This window comes from Notamacropus eugenii, chromosome 3 (genome assembly GCF_028372415.1).
Source record: "Notamacropus eugenii isolate mMacEug1 chromosome 3, mMacEug1.pri_v2, whole genome shotgun sequence".
NCBI classification, from domain to species: domain Eukaryota; kingdom Metazoa; phylum Chordata; class Mammalia; order Diprotodontia; family Macropodidae; genus Notamacropus; species Notamacropus eugenii.
The window spans coordinates 189,594,224-189,609,481 of record NC_092874.1 but is presented as its reverse complement, the minus strand read 5'-3'; the positions used below and the strand labels follow the sequence as shown (position 1 = coordinate 189,609,481).

At 38.6% G+C, this 15,258-nt stretch overlaps 1 protein-coding gene across 6 annotated transcripts in view; it reads left to right on the top strand.

The window, feature by feature from the left end:
• The window catches only part of MGST1 (microsomal glutathione S-transferase 1), a 718,478-nt gene that overhangs the window by 680,241 nt on the left and 22,979 nt on the right, over window positions 1-15,258 (top strand). The window contains exon 1 of one of the 6 annotated variants that reach the window (XM_072653623.1): window positions 8,004-8,203. The exons of 1 other annotated variant lie outside the window; for it this stretch is intronic. In XM_072653623.1, coding sequence (XP_072509724.1) covers window positions 8,188-8,203 — 16 coding nt within the window. In that variant the 5' untranslated portion in view covers window positions 8,004-8,187. Of the gene's footprint in view, window positions 1-8,003; window positions 8,204-10,701; window positions 10,903-15,258 lie in introns of those variants that run through there. 4 more of the 6 variants (XM_072653625.1, XM_072653624.1, XM_072653628.1 and 1 more) reach the window with 4 other exon arrangements.

Here is a 15,258-nt window from a genome sequence, read left to right as displayed (position 1 = left end):
AGAGTTGGATAAGACCAAAATGAGTGAACATCAAAAAGAGATGGTTTGGGTTCAGGTTGTAAAGGGCTTTAAAATTCAAAACAAGAGAATATTTTTATCTTCAAGGTAACAGCAAGCTACTGGAATTGATTAAGTAGAGGAGTGACAAGGTCAGATCTGCACTTAAGAGGAATTATTTTGGCCAGCAGTATGAAAGATAAATTGGAGTGGGAGAGACTTGAGGCATAAAGACCAAATAAGAGGCCATAACTATAATTTATACAGAAGGCAATGTTGTTCTTAACTAAGATGGCAGCTGTATGAATTGAGAGGCTTCGATGCAAGAAATGTTATGGTAGCAAAATGACAAGAAGTCCAGGATAATATCAAGATTATTGAGACATTGAAAAGATAGTGGTATCTGCCAAAAATAAGGAAGATGTTAGGCAATTGGTGATCCAGGAATGAGGTTTGAGAGAGTGAGATTTGAGCTAAACATATTGATCTGATAGTCATCTGCATAGAGTTGATGATTAAATCCCCATGGGAGCCAATGAAAGAGAGAGAGAGACAGAGAGAGAGAGAGAGAGAGAGACAAAGAGAGAGAGACAGAGAGAGAGACAGAGAGACACAGAGAGACAAACAGAGACAAGAGAGAGAGACAGAGAGAGACAGAGACAGAGAGTGAGACAGAGAGACAGAGAGACAGAGACAGAGAGACAGAGAGAGACAGAGACAGAGAGACAGAGACACCGAGAGAGGCAGAGACAGAAGGAGAGACAGAGAGAGAGAGAAACACAGACAGAGAGACAGAGAGAAGAGGGTGTAAGGCAGAATCTTGGGCAACACCAACAGTGCTGATAAGAATGATGAACCCCTAATGAGACAAAGAATGAGTGGTCAGGTAAGTAGAGGAAAACCAAGAAAAGTGTCCTAAAATCTCAGGGAGATAAAAATGAATCTATAAGGATCAACAGTGCCAAAAATAGTAGGTTGAGAATGATGGGTGGAAAAGAATATATGCCACCACCCACTTTGGCAACTAAAGTCACAGGTAATTTTGGAGGGCGTAGTTTCCATTGAGAAATGTAGTTAGAAGGCAGATTCTTTGCAAAGGGCTGAGAAGTCAGTGAAAGGCAATGAAGTAGAGTTGGTTAAGGCAAACCACTTTTCCCTAAGACTTTGGTTAATAAAAGGAAGATAAATAAAAGGAAAGTTGAGGGGGTAGTAGAATCTAGTGAAAGTTTTTAAGGATGTAGAGGCTTGGGCATATTTGAAGGCAGTAGAGGCAGAACCAGTAGACAAAAAGAGAGGAAGTGGGGAGAGGGGCATATGTTGGATACTTAAGGAACAAAAGAAAGTGATTGGAAAATCTTTTGTACAGAGTAATATAGCAAAAAGAATTATTTCCGGGCAATAAGAGGGCCTTGCTCAAGTGAGGGTCCCATTTAAAGATGGATAACATTAATTTATAATATACTGAGTTGGCACAGTTGTGTGACTTCCTTCAATAGCACGTAAGATCAGAGGAGGCAGAGGGTGGAAGCAATCCATCACTACGATTTGTCAAGGGATTAAGTGTTGCTGGGTACGAAAAAATTGAGATTAGAGGACAGTATAGATTTGGACTATTTAACAATGTGGTCAAGAATAGAGAGGGAAGGATGGTAAATGAGGTCATTTGAGTTAATGAGATCATCGAGGGAAATAGCAAGAAAAAAAGACCCAGGTTAAAGCCACTAGCTTAAAACTGTATACAGGACTCTGATATATCTTTGTTGATCTGGCAAAGGAGACTGTGAAGGAGTAGTCAAACAGGTAAGAAAATCAGAAGATGGCAGGGAGGAGAAAGTTTCTCAGAGGGAGTGGCCAATATTTCTTTGCTGCAGAGAACTCATGCTGGATAAGAACGGAGAAAAGGCCTTTGAGTATGGCAATTTCTCAATTCGGGGTAACCAACAAAAATTCATTTTTACTTGAGTTATAGGATCAGAAGCCAGACTGCAAGAGTTTTATGGAGTGACTGAGTCATTACCTGTCTTTTAAAAATACAATCAATTTGATTTTTAATGATATTATTTGATGTGGTTTTCCATGTTCTCCATTTTCTTCCTCTTTTCTTGAAGAATCTAATGTAATATGGGCTAAAGTTTCCTGTGTAATCTACAAGCCTTTTGTCTCCTGCACCACATTTTCCATCACAAGTCTTGCAGCCATCCCTAGGGTCACCATTGCAATGAAATCATTGAATATTAAAGTATATGTTGATTAAATTTAATTGATTCTACAGAGTCCTTCACAGAATTTATCTATCTCTTCATTATTTGTAACAGCTGTAGGTACCTAAGCTGCAATTATTCTTGTGGTGGTCTCTTTGGCTGATATTTATTATAAGCACTTAAATACAAGATGAATAGATATCCCCAGTTAAACCAATTGTGTCAGCACTTTTATTTTTCTTTTTTTGAGAACTTATATTTAGAGATTAGATACAATTGCAACTTTTTATGTCTTCTGATTTCATATATTGCAAAAATTTTAAATTGATATGACTGATAGTAGTATGCCTATTAGTTGGCTTAGGTAAGAATCTCAAAATAGAGTACCAATAGTTAAGTTGAATAAAATGACATGTAGTACCTTTACTCCCTTTAAAGCCCACTCATCATCATTGCTGCAGAGGTGGAAGGGAAGGAAGGGGTAGCACAGGTATGAGAATAATTTTGTATTATTTTTTTTCATTTAACAAAGACAGTTGGTGGTGTATCGGGATAGACTGCTGGGCCAGGTGTCAGGAAGACCTGAGTTCAAATCTAACCTCAGACACTTACTAGCTGGGTGATCCTGGGCAAGTTATTTGACTTTTGCCTCAGTTTCCTCAACTGTAAAATGAGGATATTAATAGTACCTGTCTTCCAGGATTGTTGTGAAGATCAATTGAGATGATATTTGTAAAAATGCATCTAGCACAGTGCCTGGCATACCATAGGCACTATATCAATGCATATTCTCTTCCCTTACCTTTTTATGAGGGAATGGCCAAAGAATTCATTCAGTGATCAGCCCATTTGATGATGAGCCTCTTCATGAGACATGACATGAAAAGGTGTCTGTTTAAACATGAGACACTTTTTAGATATGAGACATGCTCTGTTTCTAGGACCATATTTGATTTCTCCATTCTTCCATTACTACTTCTTAACTTTGGACTTTTTTATTAGTGCTGGGTTCTAAGTACTTCTCCAGGGATCATCTAGCCTAAGCTTTGTCCTCTTAAAACCTTCTCCTGCTTTCATAGTTCAGGTTGGGACCTGCAAGCATTCTGGGCTCCCTGCCCTCTTGCTCTGAGCTCTGCAAGTTCATGAAACAGGTTTGGTCTGTCAGCTTATCCCTGGCTGAGAGTTTTAGTAGACTGCTACTGGACTTAGATTCAATTAGGTTGCTGGGAGATAGAGACTAAGAGTGACTGAACTGCAAGCTCTCTTCTGGTCTGGGACTCCTGCCCTGGTTATTCCAGCACAAGCTTCCATTGTGCCCCAGAGGCTAGAACTGAATTCTAGCTCTGCTTCTGAGACCTGAATCACATAGCTACTGTTGCTTCTGACTCTGTTCCTTGCTCAGTATACATCTAGGTCCTTCTAGTGACCTCTCCTCTCTACCGCCCCTATTGTAGATCCTCTCCTCAGTCTGCCCTGGATTTGGATACTTAGTGGGAGACAGAACTTCCAGATGGTACCCATTCCTTCCTCTTGTGGTAGGTCAGGGATACTCTGGAATCTCTTCTTGCCCTGGTACCTGGTACATGGGCACATTGGCACAGGGCTGCCCAGTGTCAAAGAAGGTGTTACTATACTCCATGAGCAAAGCAGAATCAAAGAAGAACAAAGGAAATATGAGTTGCATAAATCCAGAACCACCTAAACACCCTAAATGTTCTAATAGACAACTTGTGCCCAGTCTGGGGTGGTACCTTCCAAATTTGTATTGTACTGATCAGCCACACAAGAACATACTATACTCTGACCCCAACATCATGATGTCATTGATCTTTGAAAAACAGATGAATAGCTTCCTGCCATGCTGCACAGGTAGCTGTCTTCCAGGTCCTAAGCACAAAAATGTTCTGTACATGGCATTCCAGGAACACTCTCCTAGCCAGATCCCATTGATAAACCCCTCTATCATGCTAAGCTTTCCTTGTTTGAAAAATGACTCACAGTGACCTTTTTCTTGAATTTCCCAATCAGAATTTGATTTGGCACATTTTCAAGATCTTTGTGGGGATGGTTTGCTGGGAGAGCTAGGCTTTACTTCTTGCTGCTGCTCTGTCATCTTGACTCAAATGAGATCCTATTTGTAAAACATTTAACACAGTGACTAGCACAGAGTAGGTACTATATAAATGCTTTTTCTTTTTCCTTTTCCATTTATGTACTTGAAATCTTTACAAAATGATTTGCTGTCGTAGCCTTTAAGAACCTCAGCTTACTTTCATGGCAAGATAAAGCATTGTAGTAAGTCTTTGTGGTGAAGCCAAATGATTCTTTTAAAAAAAGTCTTTATATATTAACATATATTTATTTATTTCATTGAGTATTCTCATACATGCAAAAAATGAACATTCTTCTTCTAAAATTCGGATTTCAAATTTTCTCCCTCCATCCTGCCTCTCCCATTCCTTGAGAACGCAAGTAATATGACATCAATTATACATATGAAGTCATGTAAAATATATTTCCACATTAGCTGCATTGTAAAAGAGCCAAATTAATCTTAATAATTAATTATAACTAGACATAACTATTACCTCATAAGATGGACAAGTGAACCATAGTAATCTAAATTGAGAATTACCCTTAAATTCTTATTAAGTACATGATTTTTCTTGTTGTTCTGTCATTACTGTGTCTAACTCTATATGACCCCACGGACCATAGCAGGTCAATATTATCCATGAGATTTTCTTGGCAAAGATACTGGAAGGGTTTGCTATTTCTTTCTCCAGTGGATTGAGGCAACCAGAGATTAAGTAATTTGCCCAAGGTCCCACAGCTAGTAAGTATGTGAGGCCTAAATTGACTCTGGGCCAAAATTGAACTCTGGACATCGTGACATATCCACTGAGCCAGCTTGCTGCCTCTAAGTATGTAACACTCAGATTAAAACAGTGTATACCAACTTCTTAAACAAGTTCTTGTGTTAACATTTTCCTTTTCCCTATAAGCCTTAAAGTGCTGTCACTGAATAGGTGAACGATTTGTGGATTTTCAGCAAAAGTGGATTATGCCTTCCTTTTCACTCATTCCATCAATAAGCCAAGTTACTAAGCATTTAAGTGCCTACTACATGTCAGTCCCAGTGTCAAGCACTGCCAAATGCTTAGTAATAAATATCTATTCAGGATCTGTAATGTTACTAGCACTTCCCATGTCCTAGAAAGGAATCCTTGGTGTACTAGACAATAGAGAGAAAGTTTCTCCTTTGGTGGAGTCATTGCCTATTCTTCAGTGAACTGATATCTTACCAAGCATGGTTCTCTCTTAAAATCCTTGGCTAGATACTCATGGACATCTTGAAAGGCCAGAATCATCAAGCCACTATAAATTCTATAAATTATAAATTTAACTATAAATTAGAACTATAAAATCTCAAGCATTTATTTAACATTATCTCAATTGAATTTACCACTTTCTGTTATCAAATTTCAGAGGGAGATACTAATACTTATCACATAAAAACTGAAAATAGACACCTTGAATAATAATAGCTAACATTTCTATAATGCTTACTATGTGCCAGATACTGTGTTAACTGCTTGGAAATAATTTTTTCATTTGATCTCACAACAACCCTGGGAAGTAGGTATTATTATATCCTTGTTTTACAAATGAGGAAACAGAGACAAATAGGGGTTAAGTGACTGGCCCAAGGTCACACAGCTATTAAGTATCTGAGGTCAAATTTGAACTCAGGTCTTTCTGACTCCAGGTCTGGCACTCATCATTCTGTCACCTAGCATAATTATCAGAACAAATGATGTACATTATTTGTTAATACCTCAATAGTATCATTTGCTCTTTATATACTGGTTTGTTTTACTAAGAGCAACTATCAAATTGTACAAAGGCAAGTTAACAGAATTTCCATGATGGATTTACTGCTAATAATGTTACACATCTTGTAGATCCAAGAAAATCACTGGCTTTTCACTATAGAAACTCTGAGAATGTTCCAACACATCTGTTTAAAAAGTCACCTTTTCCTTAGTTTTGATTTAGAAACTTTAGATCTCAGCATTATGTTGCATTTTGCGCAGAGCTATTGACTTAAGCCAAAGGACTGTGAACAATAATTATTTTGCATGACTGAGCCCTGGCATACCATTGTCAGATAGGCACTTAACAGGAGAACTACTTTCAAAATTTAGAACAGAACTGTCAAACAAGGGAACACTTATACCAAATACCTCTTTCTCAAGCTGTAGTTCTGAGCACAAGTCCTAAGATGCACAATAATGGAATGAATCATTTTGCTCTTACAAAAGCTTCTGATTTGACAGTCTGAAAAACTAACATCTATTTTTTCTAGGATGTATCAGTAGTAGCAATAATGTAATTTCTCAAATAAAGCTGAGGAATGTCACAGATGTTGGGGAAGGAAAGCCAGGCATTAGGTGTATTAAATGTCTGTTAGAAGGGTGGTTTTTATGTTGGACAAAGAGAATCTTACTCAAAATTAAAACAGGACTGACTTGATTCAGCTCAGTTGGACATCTGTTCAACCATCCAAGAAAACTTCTTAGTAATTGCCAATTTAAGCTCAATTAAACTCTTCATCCTAGAAATACCATATGTCTAGATCAGAGGTCTTCCATCATTTCCTAAAACCGAGGAACACCACTCTGATTATTATTGAGGCAAACAGGTACAGGGTTTAATAAAAATAAATAGAGAGATAGAGAGGATTTTGATTTTTTTAAATAAATACATCCTTCTCAGAGATAGATCAGGTAGGTTTTCACTGACAAGTATTCAGGTGCAGACCAGTAGTACTAGAATTCATGTCATTATTCCTTACCTTTGAAAAGCAGCGTTGTACCAATTGCCTCATTTGATTCATGGAGAACATTTATCAGTCCCAACAATCCCAATAAATATCCATCAACATCTAATCTCCAACTCATATAATAACCCTTCAAATATTTGAAAATAGCGATTGTGTCTTCCCAGTTCCCTCTTAGGTCCCTCCCTCAAATTCGCCTGTGGTCAGAACTAGGTAAAATCGGTAATAGAACTCAGTTCTCCTGACTTCTAGCCCAAAATTCTTTCTATGATGCCACACAAGATACATTGATTTTTTATTGAATAAGAAGTAAGACTCAAATGGGATCACAAAGAGCTGGGCACAACTGAAAAGTGACTAAACAACAGACAAATGGAAGCAAGATGCTAATGCACATCTGAGAGTAGGAAGACAGTCATATCTCACCATCCCTGTGATAGCAGTAATCGAGTTTGTCTCCAATAAAACTACATTTGCTCATCACCCACTACAGGTCAAAATTCTCCCAGAATACTGCCACATTCTACTACTGAAAATCTCCCTACTTCCCCCTGGATCACTTTGCAGTTATAGCAGGTATACCTCAGAGGGCAGTCTCTGGGTAAGTGAATGATGAATTGCCTCACTCCCCTTTTATAGTTTTGGATGGGGAAGTGAGTTGTATAGGATGAGCAGGCAAGAATAGGAAGATCTTATGAAATTATCCTTAACTCCAAACCTACTGCTTTCTTGAACTTCCCTAAATTTATCCAGGGAATTATAATCCCGCTGATTACTAAGGTTCACTGCCATTGTATTACCCTTAATTTTTTTCATCCAAAGAAGTTGCCAAATTGTGAGGGGTGCTCTGGACCTGGGCCCCCTGAGAGGACAGGAGACGCCAGAGAGTCTGGACCTGCTGACGTGGCTTTGCCACGGTGGCACTGGGGCGGCTCTACTGGGCTGGGCTCCGCCCTCAGGGAGGAACTGGGGAGGGGCTTACCCGGAATAGGAGGGCGAGTTCTGGGGGATATAAGGCACAACACGGAAGGGGACGGGGGGGACTTCTGGCTGACTATCATGTAATAAAGGTGCTCTTATCCACCTCCGGAGTTCTGCCTGATAATTTCTCCCCCCGACCCCCAAGGGGGAAGCCAGAGACGTCCGATGACCCCTGGGCAGGGTAAGTTGATGCGGTGGTCAGGGTTCCGCCCCTGACACCAAATCTTGTAATTTATGTGCATACCATCTCTGACATCCATTCCCTTCTTTTCACTCACACAGCCATCACTCTAGTTCAGAACATCACCATCTTTTACCCAGACAAATGCAATGTTCTCTCTCCTAAATGACCTTCCTATATCCAGTCTCTTCCCTCTCCAATCCATTCTCCATATAGTCAGTCAACAGGCATTTATTGAACACTCATTTATGTGTCAGACATTGTATTAAATGCTGGGAATGCAAATAGAAGGAGAAAGAAAATGGCAAACTGACTTCTAGGAGCTTACATTCTAAGGGAGGAGACAACACATAAAAGTAAGCAGATACAACCTGAAACATGACTGGTCTGGGCATCCTTCTTCAATGGAGTTTTGGGGAGAAGCTATCCAATCAGTGGGAGAGGCTTCCTGGGTGGAGGCTACTTGCCATGTATCAATTTCAGGGTTAGAATAAGCATCAAGATGAAGATTTGGGAGATGGTAGAGGAAGTCTAGAGAGAGATGAGACTCATTGCCAAGTTCACTCCCCATTTCCAACTCAGTAACTTCAGTGATTTCCCATTACCTCTACAATAAGTGCTTTTTCCTTTCCCAACCTTATATATTATTGCCCTTCTAGGCAAACTGGCCTCACACGTTAAAACACCTTTACATACATACTCACGTACACACACACAAATAGCCAAAATGAATAGAAAATTAAAATATGATGCCATACATTAAACACATTCACACAAAGAAATACAAATAAATTTATATTAATTTTTTTTGCTGAACTGAAATCAAAAGATAATTCATTTTTGCTTGTTGTTTTTGTGTCACAAATATGTACACAGATACATAACTTGCTGAAAAGCATATTCACTGACTGTGAACCTGTTATTTGCTTGTTTTATTGTGTATCTTTCAATAGAAGTCTTAAAAAAATTCACCTGCTTGGCTAGCTACATTGATTAAATTAACTAAATAATTAGTTATTACAAAGTAACTGGAGTTGACAAGTCTGTCTTATCCCCTATCCTTTTATCCCCCAGGACAAACAGGTTTTTTTTTTTAATGAGGCATATGCAGTCAATCACATTGTTTTCAAGATTAAAAATGTTTTTGTATCATCCATAAACAAATTTAAGATTATTGTTCATTTCATGTTTGTCTCATCTTTTAACATTCTGATTTTGTGTATATCCATGTCTTTATATAGTTCATTATATAATTTGTAGCTATATATACATATATATATGTATGTATATGTGTATAGGGTATACGCTCACCAAAATTTTCCTGATAGGGGTATGCAATCAAAATTTGAGAGGCCACTGGTCTAGATCTATTAGTTATGCAGATTTCAAAATTGTTGAATGACTGGATCCCCCAAATACTTTTTATTTCCATTTCAACCAAGAAAGAGGTTTCTTGTGAAGTGTTTCAGGGACCTGTGCTTGTTTCTGTGCTATTTAACATTTTTATTAAAGATTTGGAGAAAAGCATGGATGAATTATCAAATTTTCAGATGATGCATAGGTGAGAAGAATAGTTTAAGATCTTGACATTCTAAAATACTGGGCCAAAATGAATAAGATGAAATTTAATAGAGATAACTTTAAAGTCTTACCTTTGGGTTTGATATGGGAGAAATGCGACTAAACAGTAAGTAGTTCATGTAAAAAAATATGAACATTTAGGGGACTACAAGCTCAAAATGAGTCAACAGCATATTACGGTAGCAAAAAACCCCCCAAAAACCAAAAACACAATAGCACAAAAATCCCAAAACAACAACCTAATGTACTTTTGGACTACCTTGCAAGGAATAGCTTTCCAGGTATAGTTTATATAGTCTTTCTGTTCTCTGCCCTGGTCAGACCATATCTGGAATAATCATGTTCCTTTTTCCACAACAACTTTTAGGCAGGACAGTGAGAGATGGAATATCCAGAAGGCAAGTCTGAAAATGTCTTTAAAAGACATAATTAGGAGCATTGGGGAATTTGCAAAGAGGGAAATTTAGGTATTGTGGAAAGAAAAACTTCCCAACACTCAGAGTTAACCAAAGGGGAAGTTCATTATCTTGTGACATAAGTATTCCCCCTCATTGGAAGATCTTGAAAGAAAGCCTGGATTTGTCAGTTACATTGTATAGGGGATCTTATTCCTATATGAGGCCCCTTTCCAACTCTGAGATTACGTGATTCAGTGATTCTTTGATCTTTTAGCACTATACCAAGCTGCATTAAGGCCAGCTTTCTCTTTATCCCTTCCCCCAAGCACTGTTAAAGTGTTATAATTACAAGAAAATGATATAGATTTACTCTATCTACTCCACTCAGGGAATTCCAAGAAGAAAGAATCTGGGTAAGGGAAAGGGAGTTCCCTAAAAACCAAATAATAACCCCAGGAAGAAGGACGTGGTACGGTCTGGAATGTGTCTAAGGGTTAAAAAGCCCTGAATGGAGGAAAGTTATCACTTTAAGGGGAGGAGTCAAACTGTTAGAGTATTATGAAATTGTGAAGGCACTGGCATAAAGTCGGTGAAACTTGGAGAAAGGTTAGTGATTTCTTCTCTCCAATATTTTGCAGTTCTTTATTGGGTGTAGGAACCAGAGACAACATTTGAAGGTGTGTTTGTGTAGTGGGAGTATTGGTGGTAATAGGAACGTGAGTAAGTCTGAAACTTTCTGTTGCGTGCTTGTCTTTGTTTCTTTGGTTGGGGGAGAAGGCTGTAATCCTGCCTAGATCATGTTACAATTAGTGGCTAAACTTTTTTATTTTTGGAACAAATCTTTATTCTGTGGGACATGGGTTTCCTCCACCCCTCATTTAAAGTTTTTCAGCTTTTCAAATTCGATAGAGCAAGATAAAGACTTCTTAAGAATTTCAACATTTACATGCCTGTGTGGTGAATCAGACCCTGATTTTCTAACTAAAACAACATCTAGCTGAAAAAAAAAAAGAAATTGCTTATGATGGCCATAGAAAACCTCAGCAAAAAAGTTTTGTCTTTGCTATGTGATGGATTGGGCATTTTCACCTCTGGGGTAAATGACGCGATGTTCTGCAGCTGCTGTGACCTTGAAGTTAGGAGGTATCCTTTGTATTCCAAGGATCTGAAATCTGCCTTGGCCTTGCTTGCTCTTTTTGATAAGTGACAAGCGATATCTGCAGTCTGTGTAAGTGGAAAGATTATAGGAAGACCCATGCTCACTGCCTTCACTCATCAGGAAATCCATGACAGCTTAATGGAGAGGCTAGGTGCACTCACTAGTCTTATCGTTATTGGTGAGAGTGGTAAGCTAGGCAAGAGAAAATAATACAGAAGCCCAAACTCATGGAACCACAAGCTTGAGCTGCTAACTGTCCTATCCTGTAATATCCATATTATTAAGGGGGGGAGGGGAGTGTGCGTATGCGTGACTCAGCTTTTCTGAAGAAGTCCTGGGGTAATGTTACGTGTAAAAACTTTTATCTTCCCTTTTACCCCCTTTCTCCCAAGTTTCTGAAGAGATGATTGTATCTAAGTGTTTGCCAGCTTGTTATCGAATGTAGTTTCAAGATCCTCAGTTGACATTATTTAAATCATTAATATTGAAATTACTATCGCCTCACCCTTATACCCCACCTTTCTTGTGATAGAAACCACTTTTTCAAAACTCTGAGGCATGTTCTAGAGCTCTTGGAGGTTTTGGAAGCTGGTGGTTAATGCTAACTGCTTCTGTGACCTTGAAGATAAGAGGGGACAATATGAGGTATTTTTAATCTATCTTTAAAAATGTCAGTTTGGACAAGATGAAAATACTGCACTCTGATGGAGAAGTGAAATTTATCTAAGGTTCTTACTTAGATGAGTAAGCAATGTGGCAGAGTTACTAGTGAGCTAGCCACAGAATTGGGGTGGGAGGGGGGTGCTTGGTGAAAATGGACTATTGCAAGCTGGACAGTGTTTGTTGTTTTTACTCAATGGGGTCCAACTCTTCATGATATTTCTTGTTGGAGATAACGGAGTGGTTTGCCATTTCTTTCTTCAACTCATTTTACAAGGGAGGAACTGAGGCAAACAGGGTTAGGTGACTTGTTCAGGGTCATACAGCTAGGAAGTTTCTGAAAGCCAGATTTGAATTTAGGAAGAGGAGTCTTTCTGGCTCCTGGCAGGGCACTCTATCCACTGTGCCACCTGGTGGTTGGTTGGTTGTTGTCCTTTGTTCTCGAAGAGGACCAAAATGCTATCACCATGATAAAATCAAGTTTAAGTGTGTCTGACTGTGACTGATCAGACCAACACGAGCCCAGAATGCTCTACCACAGACGGGGCACAGATAGTCCATGTGAATATTTAGGGTGGATACTCCAAATTTGTGCATCCTACATTTCCTTTGTGTTGTTTCAATTCTGCTTTGCCTAAATGCACAGTGCCACCTAACTGCCCCAAGAATATATATTTCAGAGAAGATACCTACCTACTTAAGTATAGGGAACTCCCTTACCCAGAAATTCCTTTACCTATGAAATCACAGATCTAATCTCCCTGTCCTTCACAAAGATAGGAATAGAGACTGGACCTGTGGTAAAGGACCATCATCTTTTTGTTTTTTGTTTTTTTAAGAGGGGACACTCATTCCGGAATCAGCTGATTTAGGTTTAAATCCTAGCTCTGATGCTTACTACTTGTGTGAGATTCACACAGTTACTTGGACTCATTGGGTCTCAGTTTACTCATGTGCAAAGTGAGGAGGTTGGATTAGATTGCTTGTAGCTATGAATATCCTGGCTGTCACTCAGCAAATCTCAACCAATTGGTCCCCCCAAAACTCTAAGATTGTAAATTAATGAACAATTCTTGATCTGGATTAATAGCATATATATCTAGAAGAATCATCTAGAGAGTTCCCTCTACCCATTAATTCACATGTCCAGACCCCCCAAAAGGTAGGAAATAGGTATCACCATTGCCCTCTCAGAATCAGCACTTTTGCTTTTGAAATGAACCCTGGTCATTTTTATGCCATGCCCTTCGGGAACAAATGACAGGTTATTTTCCTTCTGGCCCTCTGGATGTGAATCTCCTCTCTTCCAGAAAAGGCCTACAGACTGGATAGAATGTAAGGAACCTCTGGAGGCTCTAGAGGATTAACATTATGCATTTATAGGGAAATCAACAATGAATGGCCTCAGTAGTCAGGTTTTAAGTGTCCATTCTTCTGTTTAATAGCTTATATGTCTATAGTCAACTCATTGAGCACTCTGAACCTTTTTGAGGGGGCACTCCTTTCATTTTACAGTTGAGGAAACTGAGGCCCAGAAGGGTAAAGAGACTTCTCCAAGGTCACACAGGTAGCAGGAGGGGAAACTAAGATAACCCATTGTCTCCTTCCCTAATATTCTTTACATCCCAATTTAGTGAATGCAAATCATCATTTCAGTGTTGTTTGATAATGATGATTGTGATTTAGGGTGTTTAGGGGTTTACGATCTTATATATTGACATGAGCCCTAAATCATCAATATATAAACTGGCAACATAAATTCTTATCCTTATGCGTTAGTCTCTCAGTAATGTGCTAGTATGAAAAGAAGGTGTTTTGTGGGAAAATGCTGAGTCATGGCCCTTCTCATATGTACTTAGACCGGTTCCTGTATTTCACAAAAGATTGTGTAATTAGAAAAGCAGAAAAACAGCTTCTTTCTTCCAGAATGATTTTAGACACTTTAAACAAGAGATTACCATTCTATTGCAATAGATACTGTGGGGAAATAGGAAAGGAGCAGAATTTGAGAGAATCTTGAACTTAGAAGCTTCTAGAAAGACAAATACACTGTTAAAAATACTTGGTTAGTACCCAGTGTATGCTGAGCACTGCCTCAGAGATGTTGAGGACATACAAAAGGAAGTCAAGGTCTGTTCCAACCCATTTGAATAGCCAGGACCAAGGAGTGAGGAATCTGTGAAGTCTGAAATGAGACAAAGGGCCACACTTGAGGATTTAGAGAGCCACATGTGGCCTTGAGGCCTCAGTTTCCCCACCCCTGGTCAAGACTAACCCCTTTACAAAGGACTGGATGAAAAACCATGTTTCTGCTGCCCTGTGAACACTTTCCTGCCCATCAAAAGCCTGTCTACCATCAAAGTTCAAAAAAAAGATTATACCTCATCTGTGGAGCCTTCCCTCCCTGCCCCATTTGGAAATGTCTCTTCCCCCTCTCAGTGCTTCTACACTTTAAGACAGTTAATATAGACTGCCCCAGAGTGAAGTGATTTTTCATGCATTAACATCCTCACTCCTCAACTAGATTCTGTAGTTCTTGAGAGTAGTAGACATTTTTATATCTTGTATCTCTGACAATGTCTACCACAGTGCCATTCACAGATTTATGGTTCGATAAATGAAATATTAACAATCATTAACAATAATGAACATAATGCATCAGTAGGAGAACATCAGTCCTTGAATTCTGTATTTTTTATTCTGGGTATAGTAGTGATTAAAACATTAGGCTAGAAGTCAGGAGACTTGGTCATTTTGCAAGAAAGCAGAATTTGAGTGTAGGAAGATCCTTTAAGGTCATTTAATCCAACCCGTACCTGGAAAGAGATCCCATGTACAACACTGCTGATAAGTGATCATCCAGTCTATACTTGATCACCTCTGTTGAAGATCTGACTATCTCCTAGGGACACCCATTTGATTTTTGCATAATTCATTTTGGCTCTACTACCAGGAAGCTTTGTAAAACTAGGCAAATTATATAACATTCTTGAGCTACTTTTTCCTTTTTTGTAAAATGATGTGTGATGATACCTTATTAAGTTATTATGAGGATTAAATTAGACAATGTACACAAAAGTGCTTTGAAAAATTTAAAACATTCTTTAGTAATAAAATCTCATTATTATTCTCCTTAAAATGCATGAAAAAGTTTATCATTACTTTGACATGCATATTCTTGACAATCATGAAGTTCAACACCCTTCTATACATGCCATTCTATGACTGTCCTTTATGCCATCTTATAAATTCAATAG